Source organism: Dipodomys spectabilis, unplaced genomic scaffold (genome assembly GCF_019054845.1).
Source record: "Dipodomys spectabilis isolate Male_0828 unplaced genomic scaffold, ASM1905484v1 ptg000250l, whole genome shotgun sequence".
In the NCBI taxonomy this organism is placed as follows: domain Eukaryota; kingdom Metazoa; phylum Chordata; class Mammalia; order Rodentia; family Heteromyidae; genus Dipodomys; species Dipodomys spectabilis.
In genome coordinates, this window is record NW_024870927.1 from 753,482 (window position 1) to 778,678 (window position 25,197).

Here is a 25,197-nt window from a genome sequence, read left to right on the forward strand (position 1 = left end):
CTGGCTTCAAATTGCAATCCTCAGATCTCAGCCTCCTGAGTAGCTAGGATTATAGGCATGAGCTACCAGTGCTTGGTTCATCTTCCAGTCTTGACAATAAAAATGATCACAGATATTATCAAAGGGTTCTATTTTGTATGATGTGATGTGATATGGTATGTGTACCAGAATTGTTCCTAATTAAGAAATACCATATTAGGAAGAAACAGAGAAGTAAAAATGCAGTTGTAAAAATATGATAGTCACAAGAAACCTGTATAAAGTAATGTAGAACCTCCAAGGAATGTCATGCACATGGGATTTTCAGACAGGGAGAACCAGTCTCTGGGTATCTTCACTCATGTTGTCTGTCCTGGACTCCAGGTTTCCCTCATCCTGAGAAGAGAAAAAAGTGGGTATCTTTAAAAAAAAAATGTTGGTCTTGGGGCTTGAACTCAGGATCTGGGTACTGTCCCTGAGTTCTGTTGCTCTCAAAGCTATCACTCTACTGCTTCAGCCACAGCTCCACTTCCAGCTCTTTTGGTGCTTAATTGGAGATAAGAGTCTCATGGACCTTCTAGCCTGGGCTGGCTTTGAACTGCGATCCTCAGATCTCAGCCTCCTGAATAACAAGGATTATAGGTGAGCCACTGGTACCTGGCAAGAGTATATTTCTAACTTGATTTCAGGTAGTGTGTTCTTAGGGCTCATAAATTCCATCTTTCCCCCCTAATTTTGAGATTCCTATTCTTTATTCTGAAAAGGCAAACTCTAGCCACAGACAGGGTCTATGAGAAGGAGTAATGTTTTCTTATATTACTCTACCACTTGAGCCATGCCTCCTCTTCCAGTATTTTTTTGTTTTTTTTGCTGGTTAATTGGAGATAAGAATATCTCAGATTTGTCTGCCCTGGCTGGCTTTGAATTGTGATCCTAGGATCTCAGCTTCCTTAGTAGCTAGAATGATAGATGTGTGCCACCTAGTATCTAGCCTGCTTTATCTAAGTTAGCTGTTGGACCCGGGTTTTCTCCTTCCTGACACCCTGAGACTTACCTAATATCAATCTTGGAATTTTCATTGCTCCTTGCTTTCTCATGTCTTCCTCTTTCTTAGCTTTATCTCTTGTTTTATTTGAACATATGCTTCTGTATTTTCAACTGGTGGAAAAAAGATGGTATAACAGTAGAGGACACAGTGATAACAGCCTTCAGTGTGCTTGAATCCTGAGTCACATCACTCACACGTGTTTAGCCATTTCCCATTCTCTTCTTGGAGATCCCTTTAATTTCCTAGGTGGTATTTCTTATTTTCTGAAACCCAACCATGTCTCCATTTTTCTGGTTTACTCTCTTCTTTGGGGGAAGAGTGTCTTGAACCAAAAAACAGGACAAGAGGGAAGTAAAATGTATTACAGATAAAACCACTCTGTTCTGGACCTTATATTAAGATCTATTTTAATTTTTTTCTCTGTAAATTTATTATATCTTCTTCTTGTCCCTTATGTTTTAAACTTTTTTTTTTTTTTTTTTAATTGTAAGGCTTGAACTCAAGGCCTGGGCAGTGTCCCTGAGCTCTTCTCTTCAAGGCTATCACTCTACCACTTTGAGCCACAGTTCTACTTCTGGCTGGTTCTACTTCTCATGCAGTGCTTCCTGCCAGGGCTGGTTTTGAACTGGGAGCCTCAGATCTCAGCCTCCTGAGTAGCTAGGATTACAGGAGTGAGCCACCAGTGCTTGTGTTCTAAATGTCTTTTAGTTTTTGTTTTTGTTTTTGTTTTTGTCAGTATGGGGCTTGAATTCTGGGCCTGGGTGCGGTTCCTCAGCTCTTCAGCTCAAGGAGAGTGCTCTACCACTTGAGCTATAGCACTACTTCAAGATTTTTCTATGGTTAATTGGAGATAAGTATTTCACAAGTTTTCCTGCCAGGGCTGGCTTTAACTCTGATCCTCAGATCCAGCCTCCTGAGTAGCTAGGATTGCAGGCGTGAGCCACTGGCGCCCAGCTGTGTTTTGGTTTCAGGTGGGTTTCTTTTTATCTAGATAACTGTTCTCTCTCTTTTCCTTCTCTTTTTCCTCCTTTTCCTTTTCCTCCTCTTCTTCCTCCTTTCCCCCTTCTTGCTATGGCCTTGAACTTGTGTAGTCCATACTGTAATCCTCCTGCGGACTCACCTTCCAACTGTTGGAGTTTACAGGCATATGCCATTGAACCTGGATTTTTGGACACCAGGCCCAATGTCCAGGAGTCCCAAGTTATATCCTACCAAATAAAAAGACATAGTAAAAGGCAGAGAAAGGAGATTTATTCCATGGCAGCCATGGGAAGACAGCCTTTTAGTACATCCTCAGTTATCTTCTGGGGTACAGCCATTGACTTCAGGTTAAATAGGGAGAATCAGGGGCAGGGGATGAGAAAAGTATGCATATATACTACCTAGGAGATCAAAGGCATCTCCAAGAAGAGAAGGGGAAATGCCTGAACACATGAGAGTCCCAAAACACAGGATGTGTGGCTGTCTTTGAATCAAGAGCAATTATAGGGAAGTTACTATTATCATGTTATCTCTGGAATGGAACAGAAACAAGTTGCTCAGCAGGTGATCTCCTGGGTTTTCTGTCACTTTCTTTAAGATGATAAGAAAGCATTAGTTTGCCTTTCACACAAAATGCTTATTAGTTAGTATGGTCTTTCCTGGCATTCAAGGTGATTTGTTTCTGAGTAGGCTGTTTTTGGAACCTTTTTTTTGGTCCAAGACTGAGATTCAAAGTCTTGATCTGAAGCTTTCACTTGGTGGCTGACTCTCTACCCCCCTTAGCCAGGCCTCCAACCTTATTTTTTTCTTTCATTTTTGCATAGTTTTTCTTTTCTCCAAGTTATTTCCTATAGTTTAATTGTTTTTTGCTTTTATGTTAGCAGCTGTCATCATAATCTGGAAATTCTTGATATATGTTTGTGATAAAGAGTGCAGCACTGAGCTAGGCACCCAGGAGGCTGAGAGCTGAGGATCATTGTTCAAAGCCAGCTGAGCAAGAAAGTCAATGAGATGCTTATCTCCGATTAACCTAACCAAAAAGCAAGAAGTGGAGCTGTGGCTTAAGCGGTAGAGCACCAACCTTGAGCAGAAATGCTAAGGGTCAGTGCTTGGGCTCTGAGTTGAAGCCTCAGTACAGGCACAAAAAGAAAAAAAAACCCATGGTACACTGGTTGCAAGCTCTTTATGTGTGGACTGGCATCAATTTAGGCTTTACTATAGGCAGATTTGGATAAACCAAACTTTATAAAGAATTTTTTTTTTCCTCTCAAGCTTTTATCCTGGAAGGAAGAAGTCCACCTCCCAGCTTTCTGAGAGCTTTCTATCACTTATGTTATATAATGTACACAATAGCTATTTCTGTTTCTGGTACCATCTCTGTGTGTGTGTGTGTGTGTGTGTGTGCGTATTTGTGTGTGTGTGTGTGTGTGTGTGTGTGTATGTATATGTGTGTGAGACTTTGAACTCAAGATCAAGGCTGGTGATCTACATATCAACTGCCTTTAAAAAAATTGTTATTATAAAGGTGATGTACTGTGGGTTGCTATTTCATAAGTGAGGTAATGAGTACATTTCTTTTTGGACAATGTCACCCTCAAATACTCTTCTTTTTGCTCATGATTCGGAGATCAGAGTCTAAGAAACTTTTCTGCCTGGTTCAAACTTTGATCCTAAGATCTTAGGAACTAGGATTACAGGCATGAGCCACTTCTCAATGTTTTTAATGATGCTGATAAATCTGGGTCAAAGGCCTTTTGCTTTATTATAAGTCGTCAGAGATGAAATTTCTAGTATTCCTTTTTAGGCCCTTCTTCACTCTCCTTCTAATTAGGGGAAGCCTTTGAAGTTCCTTTATTGTCAGGATTGTTTCTCAGTTTTCCCCCAATGCTGTGTTTGGATTTGGCATTCTGGGGTCTGCTAATTCACTTTTCATTTATTTATTGTGTTTCAACTCCCAAATCCATTGTGGGGATCCCATTTGTCACCAGAGATAGCTTTTTGCCTATTGCAACTGGTTTAATTAACTTTCTGGCCCAGGTTCTGAAGCTGCTGAGGATTCAAGTTGGTGAACCAGTTTATTGATACAATCTTTACAGTTTTCCAGATTCACATCAGAACAGTGGTCACTTTTGCTGAACCTTTTATACAAATTAGGAGTAAGATTGCCAATGTGGTCTGTAGGATGAATGTAGCCAGGAAGACTCTTTGAAGGAGACCATGATGAACCAAGACAAGGAGGGAGTCACTTAACAGTTCTGTCATAGGCCCTCCAGAAGCCCTCCACCTTGTTCACTGGGCTAGGGAGTTGAAGGACATTTTCCTTGGCTTTGTTCCTGAAACTGATGATGTGTCCACCACTATCTGTAGGTTTTTTTTTGTTTTTTTGGTCAATCATGGGGCTTGAACTCTGGGCCTGGGTGCTGTCCCTGAGCTCTTCAACTCAAGGCAACTGCTCTATTGCTTGAGCCACAGTGATTTTTATTGGAGATAAGAGTCTCATGGACTTTCATGCCCAGGCTGGCTTTGAGATCCTCAGATCTCAGCCTCCTGAGTAGCTAGGATTACAGGGTGAGCCACCAGCGCCCTGCTTGTCTGTAGGTTTTTGAAAGAACATTGCTGTTCCCTTATAGGCCTAGGCTTCCTACGTCATCTATTATCCTGCCAGTCTCTTGTTCCTGAGGACCAAGCAGGAAGGTTGTTGGGGGTTAAAGCAATGTTTCTCAACCATTTTCCGTTATTATCTTTTTGGATATTTTTTCTTACTTAAACTTCCCATGAAATTTCAGTGGCTCAGTGATATTATGTATCCATTTATGTACAGATAGTTCCCAACTTAAGACTGTTTAACCTAGGATTTTACTTCATGCTGGCATGTAATTAGTAGGTACTGGGTAGATTTGTGTATCTTCCTGGGATAGCAGGATGTTGCATAATCCTCTTTTTGGTGTGTATGCCAGTCCTGGGTTTTGAACTCAGGGCATGGGAGTACTCCTTGAGCTTCTTTGTTCAAAGCTAGTACTACAACTTGAGCCACAGCTCCACTTCTGTTTTTTTTTTGTGTGTGTGATTAACTGGAGATAAAAGTCTAATGGACTTTCCTACCTGGGTTGACTTCAAACCAAAATCCTCAGATTGCAACCTCTTGAGTAGCTAGGATTATAGGTGTGAGCCACCAATGCCTGGCTTGCAGGGTCTTCTTTGTGGTGTTGCGCAGAGAGCTGCATGATCGTGAGGGGACAACCTACACTCTGATGCTCTGTGTTGCTAAGCTCTAATGTTTAGTAAGTTAAGTGGATCCAATGCTTTTTCAGCTATAATGGGCTTTCATAAGGAACATCAGTGGTATTTTTATATCTGGGCTTTATAGAGAATAAGATCTTATTTCCTACCCTTAACCAAATTTTACCTATTAGGAGAGTAATATTGCTCCTGCTGAGAACTCATGGGCTATTTCGGAAGCAGTACAGCTCAAGCAGTACAGCAGTACAGCACCTACACGGGCCTTAGTCTTCAGGCCCACATGTGTAGCCTTGGGTTTTTGATTGAGGGGACCAGGCCTCCTAAGCACCCATGAACTGAGCTTCCTGTCTCTCTACTCAGCTTTGTGCAGTCACTGTTCATGCTGGCATCTGTGGTGCTGTACTTCTGTCACCACAAGGAGTACGTGGCCTCCATGGTATTCTCCCTGGCCATGGGCTGGACCAACATGCTCTACTATACACGAGGCTTCCAGCAGATGGGCATCTATGCTGTCATGATTGAGAAGGTGGTTTTTATAGTCTCTTTTACCCCAGGGGTGTAGAGCATGGCCCCTCACATTACCCAGCCTGTCTCAATCATCTTGGGAGGTGTTGATTTAGCTCTCAACCCATTTCCCAAGAATCATGTAATCAGGCTTTGAGGTGTGGGGGCTTATCTGAACTTTGACCCTCTGACCCCTAAGAGCCCCTCTCCCAACCAGAACAAAGCCCATGGGAGGTATGGGTGAGCGGTAACACAGCACTCCTGCATGTTTATGGGTTGTTTGCCTGCCATCTTGCTTTGCTTTTTCTAGGGCCCAGATTTGTCTCTAATAAGCTTACTCTCTCTTGTAGATGATCCTGAGAGACCTGTGTCGCTTCATGTTTGTCTATCTTGTTTTCTTGTTTGGGTTTTCCACAGGTAAGGGGAATGGTCAGGCCTAGTGGGAGGGTTGGGCTCCTGACTTCCTAAGGCTTCTGCCTGGGAGGGGGGAAGGAAACGTGTGTGTGTGTGTGTGTGTGTGGAGGGGGGACAAGACAGTATTATGTCTGCAGGTGACAGAGTGAATGGATAGAGGATACACTAAAACCAGCTTGAGAACTTGGAAATGTGATTCATAAAAAGTTGTCAGTAATTTTTGATATAGGTAATATTGATTGCCTGTAGCATAGCTGTACTGTGACTCAGTTTCCCCCTAGCTTTATTTTAACATAAGATTTAAAGGAGAGTTTTATGAAGAATAACAATAACTTTATTATACTGCTTACTTAGATTCCCTAGATTTACAAATCACTTTCTCTCTCTCTCACTCTCTCACTCTCTTTCTCTCTCTCTCTCTCTCTCTCTCTCTCTCTCTCTCTCTCTCTCTCTCTCTCTCTCTCTCACACACACACACACACACACACACACTATAGTGAAAATTGTTTTTTGGAGCCCATAGAACTTTCCTTTCTGCCTGCCTGCCTGTTTTCTTGTCTTCCTTTCTGCCTGCCTGCTTCTCTCCCTTCCTCTTTTCTTCCCTCTTTCCCTCCCTTGGATTTTCTCTTTTTCTTTTTGCTTCATGGACTATTACTTTTAAATGATTGAATCTTCTTCTTTTTTTAAAAATTTTTGGCAGTCTTGGGGCTTGAACTCTGGGCCTGGGCGCTGTCTCTGAGCTTTTCAGTTCAAGGCTAGCACTCTACCACTTGAGCCACAGCACCACTGCCAGTTTTCTGGTGGTTTATTGGAGATAAGAGTCTCTTGGGCTTTCCTGCCTGGGCTGGCTTTGAATCATGATCCTCAGATCTCTGCCTCCTGAGTAGCCAGGATTACAGGCTTTAGCCACTGGCACCCAGAGAGTAAATCCTTTTTATCAACCTTTACTCTGATGCTCAGAGTGTCTGAGGTTGGTCCTTGAGAGCCCTTCAAGAAGACTTCTGTGCCTTTTATTTGGCATATGCACATCATGTTTGAAGCACGTGGCTCTGTTCTGATTCTCGTCTCAGTTCTGCAGTTACATGGGTTCTGTGGGAGAGTGGGAAAGCTCATCCAGGAGGGCCCTGGTAGAAATGGCTCTGGCATCTGTACCTGAAATCCCTGCATATCAGTAGCCAAAGGAAGGGATAAGGCCAAGGGGGTTCATGATACTGATATGCATAACTATGTTGTACAACTGCTAAAGAACAGGGTGGTAAGTGGGAAGAGGCTATTCTGCTTGACACCTAGAGTTCTAGAGTAGACAGAACCCCCAAGCAACACAGGTACACAGAGGGTAGCTGACAAATGAGATAAAGCTAGGGCTGATGTATAAAATTAAGCAGGTTGTACATTGTACAAAGGTGACTATATAAGCCGGGCGCTGGTGGCTCACGCCTGTAATCCTAGCTACTCAGGAGGCTGAGATCTGAGGATTGAGGTTCAAAGCCAGCCCAGGCAGGAGAGACTGTGAGACTCCTATCTCCAATAAACCACCAGAAAACTGAAAGTGGCGCTGTAGCTCAAGTGGTAGAGCGCTCGCCTTGAGCTACAGAGCTGAGGGACAGCGCCCAGGCCCAGAGTTCAAGCCCCACAACCGACAAAAAAAAAAAAAAAAGGTGACTATATTCACACTGTATTAACAGATTTATTATTATTTTTTATTTTTATTTTTTGTTGGCCATGGGGCCTGAACTCTGGGCCTGGGCACTGTCCCTCAGCTCTTCAGCTCAAGGCTAGCACTCTACCACTTGAGCCACAGAGCCACCGCCAGCTTTTTCTGTTTATGTGGTGCTGAGGAATCGAACCCAGAGCCTCATCCATGCAAGGCAAGCACTCTACCACTGAGCCACCTTCCCAGCCCTAACAGATTTATTTTAACATTTTTCTAGCATATGAACATAAAGTCTTATTATGATAAAGCAGTATATTATGGAAAATTTCTGATAGTTGCACGCAAGGGTGCTCCATGTCTGAGCAGGTTTTTTGCTGTCAACCCATCCTGGGTAGCAGGGCAGGAGAGGGTGTTAGGGGCCCTGGAGTCTTGGCTTCCATCCAGCTGTACCTCTCCCTTCCATGGCCTGTAGCGGTGGTGACATTGATTGAGGATGGAAAGAATGACTCTGTGCTGGCTGAATCCACATTGCAAAGCAGGCGGGGTCCAGGCTGTAAGGTACAACCACCTGACAACTACAACAGCCTGTATTTCACGTGTCTGGAGCTGTTCAAGTTCACCATTGGCATGGGTGACCTGGAGTTCACTGAAAACTATGACTTCAAAGCTGTCTTCATCATCCTGTTACTAGCATATGTGATTCTCACCTACATCCTCCTGCTCAACATGCTCATTGCCCTCATGGGAGAGACTGTCAACAAAATTGCGCAGGAGAGCAAGAACATCTGGAAGCTTCAGGTGGGACAGCTAGTAGGGGACACAGCCCAGAGGGCTAGCTGTACTGCTGCCTCACACAGCTGGGCACAGCTAGACCTAGGACTAGCATCCAGAGAAGTCATGTGTGGCTGAGATTGGGCAGTTCTGGAGTGAAGGACATGTGGAGTGTCCATCACAGATAAACGTATTGCAGGGTGGTAATTGATACTAGTCACATGGGGCAAAGGACGCTGGGAGCTCCCTTTCTGAACCATGTGGTCTACATACACCTCCTGTTATTTAGCTTCTCTCATTTAATCCCCCCTCACTTTGATAGGAGGAATTTGATAGGGATGGTTAGGTGTCCCAGGGAACACAGCTGGCAAGAGGCAAAACCAGGATTCAGACTCACTTGGAGTCCTTCCTTTTACCTACTCCCTGTATGGTGACCTGTGAGCTCCTTAGGGGAGGGTCTGGGGTCACTTATGGAACTGTCCCAGCCAGGCTCAGCAGGCACCAGGCAGATCTGAGCTGGATGAGTTGAGCTCGTTCTTAGAGCACGAACCTGCCAGTCTGTGGAAACAAGCCCAGGAGAGGGGATCCTGGAAGGTCAGGTCTGAGGTATCAGAAGCTAGGAGATACCTTGAGAGGCTGATCCTGGCTAGTGGCTTCTGTCCCTCTGACCCTTGGCTACTCAGCCCTTTGTGTCTTCCTGCAGAGAGCTATCACTATCCTGGACACAGAAAAGAGCTTCCTGAAGTGCATGAGGAAGGCCTTCCGCTCCGGCAAGCTGCTGCAGGTGGGGTTTACTCCGGATGGCAAGGACGACTACAGGTGGTGTTTTAGGTAAGACCTAGGTAGGAATCAATGCTTGAGAACCTGGGGGGTGCAGTTATGGGCATGAAGGAACATGCTTGGAGCCAGCTGTGGGTATAGAGGGCCTCTTAGGGCCTCAAGGCCTCTTAGGGCCTGTCAGGAGAATAGGAGACTTTTTGTTTGTTTCTTTTTGGTGTAGTCCTGGGGCTAGAACTCAGGGCCTGGGTGCTGTCCCTGGTTTTTGCTTAAGGCTAGAGCTCTGCCACTTGAACCACAGCTCCACTTTTGGTGGTTAATTGGAGATAGGAGTCTTACAGACTTTCTTGCCTGGGCTGGCTTCAAACTGCTGTCCTTAAATCAAAGCTTCCTGAGTAATAGGAGTACAGGTGTGAGCCACCAACACCTAGCTTTTTTTTTTTTTTTTTTGGGTCCAGTCGTGGGGCCTGAACTCGGCCTGGGCGCTGTCCTTCAGCTCTTCAGCTCAAGGCTAGCGCTCTACCACTTGAGCTACAGCGCCACTTCCGGCTTCTTTCTTTTTGCATATGTGGTGCTGAGGAATCAAACCCAGGGCCTCATGTATGCAAGGCAAGCACTCTACCACTGAGCCACCTTCCCAGCCCCAACACCTAGCTATTTTAATTTAAAAAAAAATCAATTTCCTAGCATTCTATTCTATTCTATTCTTTCATTTTTGTGCTGGTAGTGGGGCTGAACTCAGGACCTGGGTTCATTCCCTGAGCCCTTTTCACTCCAGACTTATACTTTAGCATTTGAGTCATAACTCCACTTCTGACTTTTTTGGGGGGCAAAGGGGAGTGGGTGGGTAGCTAATTGGAGAACAGGGTCTCATAGGCTTTCCTGCCTGTGTTAGCTTTGAATCATGATCCTCAGATCTCAGCCTCCTGAGTAGGTAGGGTTACAGGCCTGAGCCACTGGTACCCCATAAAAATATAAAACTCTTTTTAGGCAGCTGTAGCTTTGAGAGCCCCTTAGGGCTTAGCTCTGGGCAAAGAAAACCACTGTAGATTCTAGCACATGGTCAAATGTTCAATGATGAAAGTTTTAAGTGTCTGAAGGGACAATATGGTGAGCAGGGTCAGGACTAGAAATCTACAGTTAAAGTGTCTCATGATGAAACTGGAGAGAGAAAGTGTCCCCAAAGCAGGCTCCTGCCTCTTGGTAGCTGTTTCCATGCTGATGTATTGGGAGTGGTATCGGGAAGCTGGGCCAGCCTGGGCAGCCAGCTCCCTGACTTCACCTGTCACCTGCAGGGTGGATGAGGTGAACTGGACCACCTGGAACACCAATGTGGGCATCATCAATGAGGACCCAGGCAACTGTGAGGGCGTCAAACGCACCCTGAGCTTCTCCTTGAGGTCAGGCAGAGGTGAGGCATGAGGGCCAGTGCTGGGCATGGAGGGGCCTCCTTGGCCAGTGGCATGGCGTTGGGCAGGTGGGTCCCCATACCCCGTGAAGGCCTGGGTTCTGAGGTAGCTTCAGATGCCTGCCAGCCACACATCCCTAGCTATGGTACACTAGAATGTCCTTAAATATGACACACTGAGGGCTCCTGGGGTTTCTACAAGCCAGTTGTGCCCACACCCCTGGCCCTGGCATTGCCTCAGGGCTCCTGAGAGAGAAGCTTAGGCCACACCCCTGCTTTTGAGGGCTACCCCACGTATGCAATCAGTTATGTGGGGCTATGGGGACATAAGAGTTGTATGGGAACACTTCTTTTAAATGGCACAAGTGGACAGGTGGAAAGGATGGAAGGGGAGAAAAGGGTACATCTGAAGCAGAAAACTTTGTGGAAAATTACAACCAGAATGTTGCCTAACAGTTAATGATCAACCTTTCACAGTAAGCATTAAATGAAAGGTATGATGAGCGTGGCAAGTGTAGTACATTTGGAGGTACAATTATAATCTGAACTATTGGAAATTTTTTAATGGTGTGTGTGTGTGTGTGTGTGTGTGTATACTGGTCCTGGAGCTTGAACTCAGGGCCTGGGAGCTGTCCCTAAGCATTTTTCCTCAGGGTTAGCATTCTACCACTTGAGCCAAAACTCCACATCTAGCCTTTTGGTGGTTAATTGGAGATAAGAGTCTCATAGACTTTCCTGCCCAGGCTGGCTTGGAACCCTGATCCTCAGATTTCAGCCTCTTGAGTAGGTAGGATTATTGATGTGAGCCACCTGTTTCCAGCTTGTTTTTTGTTTTTGCTTTTGCTTTTAAAATATGGGCTAGGATATAACTTGGTAGTAGATGGTTTGTCTAGCAAGATTGCTTGTAGTGGTCCTAGGTTTGATTCCTACTACAAAATCAAAATACTGTTATCATCCACAGATACACTAAATATACATAAAATTTTACTGGATTAATTATATTAACATTGTTCAATCATAATCACTATCTATCTCTAGAAATTTTTTTGTCATCTTGAACAGAAATTTTATCATCACTAATCATTAAGTCCCCCGTTCTTCTTTTCCTCAGATACTAGTAACTTGTGTTCCATTCTCTCATGTGAATTTTCCCACTCGTAAGTTATATAAAGGAATCCAATAATATTTGTTCTTTTATGCTGGTGGGATAATGTTATATTACATGCATTATAACAAATTTAATTAATCCATTTACCTGTTGATTGGTATTTGGATTGGTTCTGCTATTTTGGCTATTGTAAATTATTGTAAATTATTATAATGAGCATTGGTGTATATGATTCTCATCTGTGCTTTGGGGTATGCACTGAGGAGTGGAATTGCTGGACTATATGGTATTTCTGTTTAACATTTTGAGGAATAGCCAAAATGTTTTCCAAAGTAGCTTCATTCCTTTATATTTTCACTAGTAATGCCTCAATGTCCTGATTTCTTCTCATTCTCCTCAACAATTGCCATGTTTTTCTTTTTCTTTTAAGTATAATCATCCTAACTTTGAAGTGGTATTTCATTGTAGTTTTGACTTGTATTTTCCTAGTGACAAATGATATTTAACATATTATCTTCTTAATTGCCTTTTGTAAATATTCTTTATTTAAGTTCTTTATGCATTAAAATATTAGCTTTTAATCTATTCTGGATATTAATCATTTGTCACATATGTGATTTATAATTTTTTTCCCTTTCAGCAGGCTGATTTAGGGCCTTGCACTCGCCACTTTGGCTAGACATTCAGCATTTCCTTTTGATTTAGTTATTTTTTTCCTTTTGATTTTAGTTATATTTTTTGCCTGGGCTACACTCAGATTGTGATCCTTTTACCTGCGCTTCCAATGCAGTGGAACCAGCTGCACCACTGTACCCAGATGAGAAAGTTCTTTTTTTTTTGTGCCAGTCTTGGGGCTTGGACTCAGTGCCTGGGTGCTGTCCATAAGCTTGTTTTTGCTCAAGGCTAGTGCTCTACTACTTGAGCCACAGTTCCATTTCCAGCTTTTTGGTGGTCAATGGAGATGAGTCTCATGGACTTCCTGCTCCAGCAGGCTTCGAAGCCCAATCTTTAGATCTCAGCCTCCTGAGCAGCCAGCATTACAGGTGTGAGCCACTGGTGTCTGGCTGAGAATATTGTTTACATTTTTATGAAGTCCATAAATTGGACTTTTTAAATTTCTTTCCCTATCTTTTGCTATCACATCCAAGAAATCATTGCCAAATTGAATGGTATGAAAATTTCTTCCTATCTTTTGGAAAGAGGTTTTGTTTTTGTTTTTTTAAAATTTTTAATATATTTTTATTGTGAAAATACTGTACAGAGGGGTTACAATTACATGGGTAACATAATGAGCACATTTCTTATCAATCATTGTAGCCTCCTGCTTTGTTTCCCCTTCCCATCCCTTCGTATCCTTCCCCCTCCTCCCCCCCCCCCCCCGTCCCCTCCCCACCAAAGTTGTAAAGTTCGTTTTTCGACATAACGACTTGTACATCTCATTGTTGTAATGAGTCCTCCTGTATCCCTGTTTTAACAATTTTTTCCCCCTTCCCCTCCACATATACCAACATCATATATAGTGAAAGCAGGGGTTGTACCATGGGGGAGGGACACACAAGGCAACAAAGACATAATCTTATAAATATGTTAGAAGCAATTGCATGAAAGATCTCTCTCTCTCTCTCTCTCTCTCTCTGTCAGTCGTGGGGCTTGAGCTTTAGGCCTGGGAGCTGTCCCTGAACAATTCAGCTCAAGGCTCATGCTCTACCACTTGAGCCATTGCTCCACTTCTAGTTTTCTGGTGCTTTTTTTTATTATTGTGATTAAGTGATTACAAAATTTCCCAAATTTCACAGTATTGTGGAATAATGATGCTCATTTAAAGTCACAAGTTCATTCTAACTTTCCTGGAGCAAATTGTCTATCACGGTCTATAACATATAACGGTGTACACATATACACCATACATGTGATCAGCAGCATGGGGATATTTAGTAGTGGTTCAACCAGATGAATGGAAGTTCTTTGTTTCTTAAGTTCTGTTAATTTTGTCGCATCACTTGACATTTTGGATTTAACATCCACTTATCAGGGAGACCATGTATCGTTTGTCTCTTTGCTCTTGGCTTACCTCGCTCAACATGATTCCTTCTAGCTCCATCCATTTCCCTGCAAATGCCATTATTTTGTCATTTCTAATGGCTGCATAATATTCCATTGTGTATAGATACCACAATTTTTGGATCCATTCATCTGTGGTGGGGCATCTGGGTTGTTTCCATATCCTAACTATTGTGAACAGTGCTGCAATAAACATGGAAATGCATGTGTCCTTGTATATTGGTTCCTGTTGTTCAGGGTAGATGCCTAGAAGTGGTATGACTGGGTCGTAAGGGAGGTCAGTCTTTAGCTTTCTAAGGATCCTCCAGACTGCTTTCCAAAGTGGTTGTATAAGTGTACGTTCCCACCAGCAGTGTAATAGGGTTCCTTTTTTTTTTTTTTTTTTAAAGTAGTTTTAGTTCCCTATCATTTAAAAGTTGTTTTCTTGATTTGGTGTTTGTTACTATAGACCTTCAGACTGTTTCTAAGGTTACAGATGTGAGTTCTAAAGTTGCTGTTTGGCTTTTTATTTTATTTTTTTTATTGACACTGGAGATTATACTCAGGACCTTGAGCTTGCTAGGCATGTGTTCCACCACTTGATAGGTGAACTTGTCCTTAAAAGTGACTGAAGAGCCAGGCAACAGTGGCTCATGTAATCCTAGCTACTTAGGAGGCTGAGATCTGAGGGTCATGGTTCAAAGCCAGCCCAGGCAGGAAAATCCGTGAAATTCTTATCTCCAGTTAGCCACCAGAAAACAGGAAGTGGCACTGTGGCTCAAGTGGTAGAGTAAACTAGCCTTGAGCTGAAGAGCTGAGGGACAGTGCCCAGGCCCAGAGGTCAAATCCCAGGACTGACAAAAAAAAAAAAAAGTGACTGAAGAGTAAATCAAGTCTTGCAGAAAGTGCATACTTTTTTTTTTTGGGGGGGGGAGTCCGGTCTTGGGGCCTGAACTCTGGGCCTGGGTGCTGTCCCTCAGCTCTTCAGCTCAAGGCTAGCGCTCTACCACTTGAGCCACAGCGCCACTTCCGGCTTTTTTCTTTTTGCTTATGTGGTGCTGAGGAATCGAACCCAGGGCCTCAGGCATGCAAGGCAAGCGCTCTACCACTGAGCCAACTTCCCAGCCCGAAAGTGCATACTTTTTTAAACCAGTTTTCCTGATGTTATATCTTTCATGTTTGATATTATATCATAAATGGTTCATTTTATATATTTCATAAACTTAAAAATCAACTTTTTTTGTGAACATACTGTACAGAGGGGTTACAATTACATGGGCAAGATAATGCGTACATTTCTTATCAAGCATTGCAGCCTCCTCCTTTGTTTACCCTTCACATCCCTTCCCAGCCTCCCCCCCCCTCAAAAAATCAACTTTTTATTGGGATGTAACATACATATAAAGCAGAGTTATTTCATTATTTAATTTCACTTTGTTTCATTTCATTTCATTATTTTATTTTAGCGTTGGAGCCTCATTGACCCTGAACAACTGGGTTCAAGTGCTCCTCCTGCTTCAGTTTCTTGAATAATCGGGGCTGCCCCACATAAGAGACAGTTTTTATAAATTTTCGGTAACTACTGCACATGTGTGCATGCCCACGTGTGTGTGTGTGTGTGTGTGTGTGTGTGTGTGTGTGTGTGTGTGTGTGTGCGTGTGTGTGTGTGTGTGTGTGTGTGTGTGCTGGTACTGGGGTTTGAATTCAGGAGCTCTTTCTTAGCTTTTCCATCAAGGCTATGCTCTACTAGTTGAGCTACACTTCAACTTCTGGCTTTTTGCTGGTTAATTAGAGATAAAAGTCTCTAGGATTTGCCTTCCCAGACTGACTTTGAACTGGGATCCTTAGATATCAGCCTCCTGTGCAGCTAGGATTGTAGTTGTGAGCCACTGGTACCAGCTTCAATGTGATATTAATAACATTGACTCAGTGTCAGGGATACACACAGCTGTGTTTAACAGAGCAGGCATGGGGGATGGTGAGAGAGTTCCTGATTTCACACTTAAAATTTATTAAGAATTTATTAAGGATTATTCCTTGGTCACAGTAGAAAGCCCAGCAAAGCCTAGCTAGATAAATTCAGGTAACAAGGACCTCTCCCCATCAATCAGTGTAAATGATAGAAAGAGGTGAAAGAATGTAGGAGGGAAAGGCTGGGGAAGAAAAGTGGTAAATAGAGGAGCTAGGGGAGCATGAGGAGGGAGTCTTGGAGCTATAATGAGTGGTTGGGAACTCAGGCCTCCTTTGAGGGCACTAGAACTAGGACTGAGCCAAATCATCTCTGATGCTGGGTGTCCCTACCACTCAGTCAGCCAGTAGGTAGTATCCAAGTACTCACTCAGCCTGTTGTCTCATGGACCCTTCTGTCTCTATGCTCAGCATTCTGAGCATAGAGATTTTTTTTTTGTAGCAATTAGGACTTGGTTCCAGCATGGGGGAGGGAACTGGCCAGCACCTCATTGGCCAGCAGCTCATTGATGTGTGTTCTGCTGGACTAGTCACAATCACAATGCCCACTGCAGATGCCTTTGCGATGTGGTAGGTGTTGGATGCCAGCAGAAGGGCCTGGATCATAACACAAGAATGGGAGATGTGAATTTAGGCGGGTTTTCCAGACAGATCATATAAAATGTGGCCATCCAAGGAGCTGGCTAACCAAACAAATGAAAGGACAACACCCTATCTTTGCCCTTTGGCTGTCATTTTCTGCGTTGGCCAGATGGTGGCTCTGAGGTGGTTATGGGAGTAACAACTTGGCCATCTTCAGGAGCTCTCTGAGACTTCTGGCTACATTTGAGCTTTCCTTGGCATTGTTCTCAATCTACAATGCCCTGTTAGACTGTACCCCAAATCCTGGTTCTTTGGCACTCATCACTCTAGAGCTCATCTAGTATGGAGCCACTCATGGGAAAGATCTCAGTGTTAGGCTGAAGAAACCTGTCTCTCATTTGGGCAGTTGAAAGAAGCAAGTGAATAGTGTTTCATGAGGTCATAAGCATGCCAGGGTGGGTGAGAGAAGTTAGGGTCTGACCCAAGTGGATGAGGCTCCCCAAGCACCTTCAGGAAGAGGAACGTACATCCTCAGGCCTCTGTTTATCTAGAGATTTTTTTTTTATTGTGAAAATACCATATAGAGGGGTTACAATTACATGGGCAAGATGAGTACATTTCTTATCAAGCATTGTTACCTCCTCCTTTGTTTCCCCTTCCCATCCCTTCCCTTCTCCCACCTCCCTACCCCCATCTAGAGATTTGTGAGGTTAATAAGTAAGCCTTGTTTTATTGTATCCAAAGTAGTAATGACAGTTACTTTGCCCTTCAGTTTCAGGGAGAAACTGGAAGAACTTTGCCCTCGTTCCTCTTTTGAGAGATGTGAACACTCGAGAAAGGCACCCTGCACAGCCTGAGGAAGTTCATCTGAAGCATTTTACAGGGTCCCTTAAACCAGAGGATGCTGAGGTCTCCAAGGATTCTGTGGCTCCAGGGGAGAAGTGAGGGATGCCATGCAGAGTGCCCCCGAGGCTGGGCCTTTGAGTGCCACACTGCCATTGTGAGCTGCTGAGGGAACACCAGTGCCCTGTGTGTAGCCTGCCAGCCTGCCTGGGCCTGTGCCCGATACTGCGTTGACTGTGGTCGAGTCCATGGGAAGATTCCAGCCACCCGTCTCCAGGTGAATATCTTCAAACAAGAAATGACCTGCCTTTCAACTTTTTACTGACTGCAACACATGTTAACCCCTTTTCTTTTCCTTTGGTTTTTATATTACTGGAGTACAAGTATATGAAGCTTATGAAAACACTTCTCAGAACAAAACATTTCCTTTGATGTCAAAACCATCTGTATTTGTATTGTGCCCAATGTCTTATCTGCCTCAAATGGTTTATCATTTGCTCCCAGAGAAGGTGGGGAAGACTGGTCTCACTCCAAGCTCTGGAAGAATCAAGTTTTCCCAAGAGTGATTTTGGTGTGAAATCGGAAAGTCCCCCAGATATTAGCTCAATTGCTATTTAGATAAAAGTTCAGAACTGTATCTAAGTGATATGGTAAGAATTTTATCAATGAACTTCAATTGGTAGTAACTAGAAATAACCCTGTTCCCCTTCAGGACTAAACTCTTTCACCCTCATCTAGTTTGTCATCCTTAAAAATAAATAAAAGTATGTATATATATACACATGTACATTACAGGTGTGAACTTTGTGTGTGTGTGTGTGTATGTGTGTGTGTGTGTGTGTGTGCATGCTCATAGTACCATGTACTTCCAATTACTAGGAACCTCAGGTCACCCTAGTTGTGCCAATGGTGACAGTCTTCCCTTGCCCTGGCCCATATCCAATCTACTCCTGTTTTTATGAATAAACCCTCACTGAAACCTTGCCTCACACAGTCATTTATTATAGTCTTTGGCTTTCACAATACAATGCTGAGTTGCATAATTGTACCAGTGACCAAATAGCTCACAAAGCCTAAAGTATCTACGATCTAGCCCTTTATAGAAAAGTTCAATGACCCTTATTTCTGTAAGGTCTGCTCCTGGATGCAAGCAGACTCCACCCTCCTCACAGCAAAGTCTCCACCCAGTACCTTCGTTACCTAGGCAACTGGCATACCTGCAAGAGGTCCCATCTGCATCCGCTGAGGTCACATCTGAATTTGATGTGGCCACACCTTTCTCCGCCCATACCCTAGATAAGGCCTCACCCAGGCCTGGACGCTCTCTTTCCCAGCTCTCTTTCCCAGGTCTCTCCTAGGCCTTCCCCAGCAGGTCTAATGAATAAACCTACCCCTTAACTGAGTACCACGTGCGTGGTGCTGTTCTTACTCGGCTACCTCTTCTTTAAAAACGTGACAATTTGGGGCTGGGAAGGTGGCTCAGTGGTAGAGCGCTTGCCTTGCATGCCTGAGGCCCTGGGTTCGATTCTTCAGTACCACATAAGCAAAAAGAAAAAGGCCGGAAGTGGTGCTGTGGCCCAAGTAGTAGAGCACTAGCCTTGAGCTGTAGAGCTGAGGGACAGCGCCCAGGCCCAGAGTTCAGGCCCCATGACTGGACCCAAAAACAAAACAAAAAACCTAACAATTTCCTTTATGGAATAGAACTTATTCTAGGAGAGAGATCTGTCCCAGACATGGATGAGCTATGTTAGTATCTGTGGATTGTTGAGTCACGAAATCATGGGACATTGGCTTATGAAAGGATGAATACTTCAAGCAGAGGCCAGGGCTTTGGCCCTACCATAAAAGGAAAATCTGGTGGTGATGCATGAACTCTGTGTTCTCCATTATGTCTGTTCCACATATGGGATCTAAGGAGGAGCCAGAGGGCTGACTGAAGTGAAGCATGCCTAGGCCCCAGGGAAGGTGAGTGTGGAGACGAATGAGAGAGTTTATGAAAGTGCTTGATGTGCATTATCCTTTAAATAACAGCTTGTGAAGAAGCTATTCTTAGCTGCATTTATAGATAAAAAATTATGGCTCTAGCAGCTGGCAAGGTTATCCAGCCAGCAAAGCATGGGGCTTGGATTTGATCCCAGGCTATATGGCTCCAAAGCCTGTCTTCACTGATGAGTCATGCTGCCTGGGGCACCTGGCCTATCCCTGAGTCAGGAGAGAGAAGCCTTGCTGTTGAGGCCTGCCACTCCCTGTTGTATCTGTAGGCTTGTCTTGAAAACATTGAATGGACATCAATTATCTGCAAATTTCTGCAAATTGGACCAGCTTTCAAACTTACTCAGAGCTGGAAAGAAATTCATGTGTGTTCCTTTAATCAAAACTTTTTGTGTAAATTTAGAGTTGTTAAAGAAAGGACATATTGGCAGAGATTCTCTTTCTTCTCTGTTAAAATTAGTAAATGGGGGAGGGGGGGCAGGCAGTGGCTCTCACTTGTTATCCTATCTACTCAGGAGGCTGTGAGCTGAGGATTCTGGTTTGAAGCTGGCTTGGGCAGGATAATCCATGAGACTCTCATCTCCAGTTAACCACCAAAAAGCCAGAAGTGGCTTTGCCTTGAGCAAAAAAGCTCAGAGACAGTGTTCAGGCCTTGACTTCAAGCCCCAGGATCAGCACAAAAGAAAAAAAAAAGGATAAATGATTTTTAGGGTGGTTTTAAGTTTACAGTGAAATCAAGCAGAAGTTTGATACCTCATATGTTTCCTGTTTCCTCTGTTATTGACATCCTGCCTCATAGTGGTACATTTGGTACAATTGAGGAGTCCAAGGGCTTCACTTCTTTTTTCTCTGTCCTTTAAAAGAACAAAAAGGCAGGGCATTGGGTGAATTAAGTTTCTTTGAATATGAAAGAAAAACGATAAAAGAAAGCAGAAAAAAAAAAGAAGAAGGAAGAAAAGAATTGGCAGACTCCCTGAGTGGGAAGGGCATTTCCCAGTCACTCTGTGAGGAAAAATCTGAGGCTTCTTTGTCTGGCCTGCTAGATCTTTGGTCCCTATACCTGCCTCTCTCGGGAGATGTACCTTGATTTGATTTGTTGAGTGATGGTTGCTCACTGCTGAAGGCCTTTCCAGTTGGATGGAAGTTCCTGTCTGGTTAGACCCCTCCCTTCCTGGGTGAATGTGGGAGAGCTTGCCTTCACTTGTGCACACATCTAAGTACACATGCAATTGGAACATGCTTCCTAGGGAAGAAACAAGAACAGTGATTTATGTTCTTCCTTTGTTTCCCATGGTGTGTCTTTGTTCCAGTCACTTTCTATCTCTTAACTGTTTAACTGGGGTCAAACACCTGTCCCTCAAGTCTCGATTAACATGCTATTATGATCCAGAGTCCACTGGGGTCCCTCTGGGTCGTCTAATTCTATGGATTTTGGCAGATGTATGTTTATCAATCACTACAGTATCAGTTAAAATCGTTTTGCTGCCTTGAAATCCTTTGTACTCCACTGTCATCCTTCCCTCCTCATCTTCCACCAACCTCTGAAAACCACTAATCTGTTTATTGTCTTTATAGTTGTCCTAGTTGTACTGTGTAGTTGAATGCTGTGTAGTTGAAATTATACAGTAACCTTTTCAGATTGAATTATTTCACTTAAATTTCTTTCTTGTCTTTTCTTGTAGTGTGTGTGTGTGTGCGTGTGTGTGTGTGTGCATGTGTTTGGGTGTATGTTATAAGATTGAACTCAAGGCCTCTCACTCTTGCTCAGCTTTCTTGCTCAACTGGCACACTACCACTTGAGCCATGACTGCAGTCCTCATGTCTTGATAACCCATTCCTTTTTGGCATTGGATAAAATTCCTATATCTGGATATATCATGATTTATCTACCCAACTACTACAGGACATCTCAGCAGTTCCAAGTTGAGGTACTTCTTAGTAAAGCTGCCATATGCAGCATGTGCAGTTTTTTTGTGTGAGGATATGTTTTAGACACCTGTGAATAAGTACCAAGGAACACACCTGCTAGGTCATACTAAGTAAGGGTATGTTAAAAAACCACCAACTTTTTTTTTTTTTTTTGGATCCGGTCATGGGGGCTGAACTCTGGGCCTGGGCACTGTCCCTCAGCTCTTCAGCTCAAGGCTAACACTTTACCACTTGAGCCACAGCGCCACTTCCGGTTTTTTCTGCTTATGTGGTGCTGAGGAATTAAACCCAGGGCCTCATGCATGCGAGGCAAGCACTCTACCACTAAGCCAACTTCCCAGCCCCCACTTTTTTTTTTTTTGTAAAAAACCACCAACTTTTCTTACAAAGTGGCTGAACAAGTTTGCATCCTATTAGCAATGAATGAGGATTCTTGTTCCATATCTTCACTAGCCTTTGATGCCAGCATTTTGGACTCGGTCCTTTCTAATGAGTGAAGTAGTCTTTTTGTCTGTCTCCTATACTTTCATTGGAACTTGACTAATGTGTCGTATGAATTTACATTTCATATGTTGTATTCTTTCAGGTCATATTCCCTTTCATTTTTCTATATTTTCTTTTTTAAAACATTTTATTAACATATATTAACTGCATGGAGGAATTTATTGTGATATTTCCATCATACATATAATATACTTAAATTTACTAATCTTCTCATAAACAAAACAAAATCTTTGTTTTATAAGATGTTGATTTATGTGTTTATGTGCTCTAAAATTGTTATTTTTTTATTTATTTTGGGTCCAGTAGTGGGCCTGAACTCTGGGTCTGGGCGCTGTCCCTCAGCTCTTCAGCTCAAGGCTAGTACTCTACCACTTGAGCCACAGCGCCACTTCCGGCTTTTTTCTTTTTGCTTATGTGGTGCTGAGGAATCGAACCCAGGGGCTCAGGCATGCAAGGCAAGCACTCTACCACTGAGCCACCTTCCCAGCCCTAAAATTGTTATTTTTCATTGGCAAGTTTGGATTCAGTGGATATACTTAGGTACAACATTATATTTTGATACACATATGCATCATGGAATGGATGAGTTAAACTACATAACCCATACATCACCTCATTACTTACCATATTTTTGTGGTAATAACATTAGTATTTACTGTCTTAGCAGTTTTAAGTCTGTTGCTGTCTTTCCTTTCTGGGAAACATCCAAGCCACACCCACAATTCCCAGCAGGGAAGTTGTTTGGCTAGTTAGGAACTGCTCTTCTAGCTCAGGACCAGCGGTGTCCTGCCATGGTGTAGACAAACAGGCAAACTTTCTCCTGACCGCATCATTGTCACTTGTCCATGCCTGAGGTAGGGAATGGAATTGTGATTCTTCTTCATGGGTAAACAGTGTTCTTTGGTGTGTGGAGGGATCAGTTGCCTGCCCCACTCCTAAAGATACCATCTTTCCTGCCTGTTCCCGGGAAGGGGGACTCTGGGTTTATTGCTTGGGCCTGGTGTCAGCTGGTCTTTGGATGTAGGGGACAGGGTCTGGTGCAGGCCCAGACTGGTCCTCTAGGGACATTTGCCAGGCAGGAGGATAGCTTCTGCACTTAGATACTACTGACTAGGTAGGGAGAAGGATGGGGATTGGGCATCCTGGCAGACGTCTAGAGCCTCTGTGTAGCCCATCCATTTATTAAAAGGGAATCAATCCCTGAGGAAAGGAGAATCCAATGTGGCCCTTAGCTGACACCAGGACCAGATCCTGGTAGTGAAAGGTAGTCATTAATTCCTCTTGGCTCTGAGGCATTGGGATCATAGCGATGAGCCCTAATGGACACGCATGTGGTAGTTAAGATGAGAAAGGTAATGCTAGGTTCTGCAAGGCCTAAAGACTTGGTAGAAAGAGTTGAGACCTGTGGATTCATGCTCCTGTGACTGTGCCAGATAGATCCCAGGTTCAGGACAGGAATCTCACCAGATCAAGGATCCCAGATTCAGGTCAGGAATCTCACCAGACCAAAAATCAGTGCTGTTGAAGACAGCTAGAGTCACTGCCTTTGGCTTAAGATGTGGGTTCAGTCCTGCTGGGTCAGTAGTGACGAATGCATCACTACCAAGCCACAGGCTCTGTACCTTGGGAGGCTATGCCAGCATAGTCTGGGTGACTGAGGAGTAAAGACTGACCCAGCAGCCTGGCTGCAGCCTCAGATCCAGTCACCTTACTGAGTTCACACATTGCTCCAGGCTTGTCACCACACCTTTGTTAGTCTGGTTCTAGACTCCAAGCCCCTGCTGATGGGGCTTTTCTCTTTGCAGATGCTTCCTTTTCAAGTTCAACCCAAATGCTTGTTCTGTCTTGAACTCATTCTTACTGCCCCATTAGAGGCCTCCCTTGTCACATGACTGATGGATGGGTCAGGGTTTCCTGCTTGAGCTGGCCTCCCTTGTGGTTCTGAATCACTCACTGACCCCCTCAGATCCCTCCAGGGCTTCAAGCTGGGTTCTCATGATGGTTGATTAAGTGGGACTGTGGATTAGCGCATGGAGCTGCCATTTCTAAGCATTTGGGGTCCGATTGAGTTTCCATGAGTTTCCATGAGGTAGTGCCTCTGTTGGTGACTGGACCTGCTATGCTCACAGATGAAGGGGATGTCCCTTATTCCTGAATGGCCATAAACTAAGCCTCCGCATGGGAGATAAGAAATCTTTTTAACTAGCTACAAGGTAGAGCATGAGGAAAAGTTTGGACACAAGGAAAGCTTAAAAACTCAGACCAGAACAGCCCCATCTGCAAGGTTCTGACACAATCAGGAGCAAGGCAGGAGGTTGACGGGGGCTGAGTCAGGACTGAGCAAGTGAGCAACAGAGCCTGGTTGTGCTTCACTCAAGGCTGGACTTTGATGATGGTTTTTCAGGCACATCAATGAGATTTCAAGCTGTGAGTGGAAACTTCAGGACTCTCTTGGATTCATCTGCAAAGGCACTCCTGAACTTCAGCCACAACTAAAAGCTGCTTCTGTCCTGACCCCCTGTTCTAGAAGCTTGTTGCCCCTGACTCCTGCCACATCCCCAGGCCTGGAAGGTTGTGGTGACTGGGGATCTGAAGAAGCATGCTGGAACGTCTCCACTGCATTAGCTCCCAGCCTCCTCACCCAGAGGAACTGGGGTCAGTCACTGCCTGGGGCCCAGTGAAGACTTCTGCTTGGTCCCTGTCATGTCCTCATTTTGCCTTCAGAACAGGTGTATGTTCTGAGTCAAGCCTTGCTCATCTTCTTTCCTAGTAGTGCTCTGGGCCAGCAAAAATGACAATACCTAATAGCTGTCACAATTTTGTGAGTTCATTCTGTTCTGAGTCTATCTTGCCCTTTCCTTTTGCTCTCTCAGTTAAGCCATGAGTACTTTACAAAGTACAGTAGGCACATTACACAGGTGAAGAAATGACAGCTCAGGAGAAATGATTTGCTCTAGTTACTACATCCAGGAAGGGGCGAGGCTGTCTGACACTAAGGTCCATGATGTATGCTTCAGGAAGCACCAACCTTCTGCTGGGGATTTCCTCTGTCTCTGAAGGATATGAATCCAGGGCTGGGTTGGAAGGATGAATGCCAGGTTTTGGGGCTGGCTACCCTGGGGTCTGCCTTCCCTTCCAGGACCCAGGGCAGAACACTTAATGATTTATTAAGTCCTTTCACCTCTATGACCCTTGTGATACAGTTGTGAAGTGAATTCTGTGATTCCCATCTTCAGTTAAGAAAACTGAGATTTTTGATGGAAAGTACTTGTTGACCATAAAATACAAGAAAGGGAAGAGTTGGGACAAGACCTCTAGCTTTGTGCCAAGGAAGGGGCCTCCCCAGCCTTTTCCCCTGTGGGGTAGAGCTGCTGCTGTGGGTGTGAGGGTGACTCAGGCAGAGCACGTGGGTGGCGGGTGTGGCCTGCCTGGTGCCTGGCTCAGGTGGCCCAGCC

General features: G+C 44.1%; 1 protein-coding gene across 1 annotated transcript in view; it reads left to right on the forward strand.

Moving 5' to 3' along the window:
- Trpv1 (transient receptor potential cation channel subfamily V member 1) overlaps window positions 1–18,104 on the forward strand; it is a 36,008-nt gene extending 17,904 nt beyond the window's left edge. The window contains exons 10-15 of the mRNA XM_042699429.1: window positions 5,609–5,774; window positions 6,103–6,169; window positions 8,293–8,618; window positions 9,295–9,422; window positions 10,664–10,779; window positions 17,247–18,104. Coding sequence (XP_042555363.1) covers window positions 5,609–5,774; window positions 6,103–6,169; window positions 8,293–8,618; window positions 9,295–9,422; window positions 10,664–10,779; window positions 17,247–17,419 — 976 coding nt within the window. The 3' untranslated portion in view covers window positions 17,420–18,104. The remainder of the gene's footprint in view (window positions 1–5,608; window positions 5,775–6,102; window positions 6,170–8,292; window positions 8,619–9,294; window positions 9,423–10,663; window positions 10,780–17,246) is intronic.
- Window positions 18,105–25,197: the final 7,093 nt, after the last annotated feature.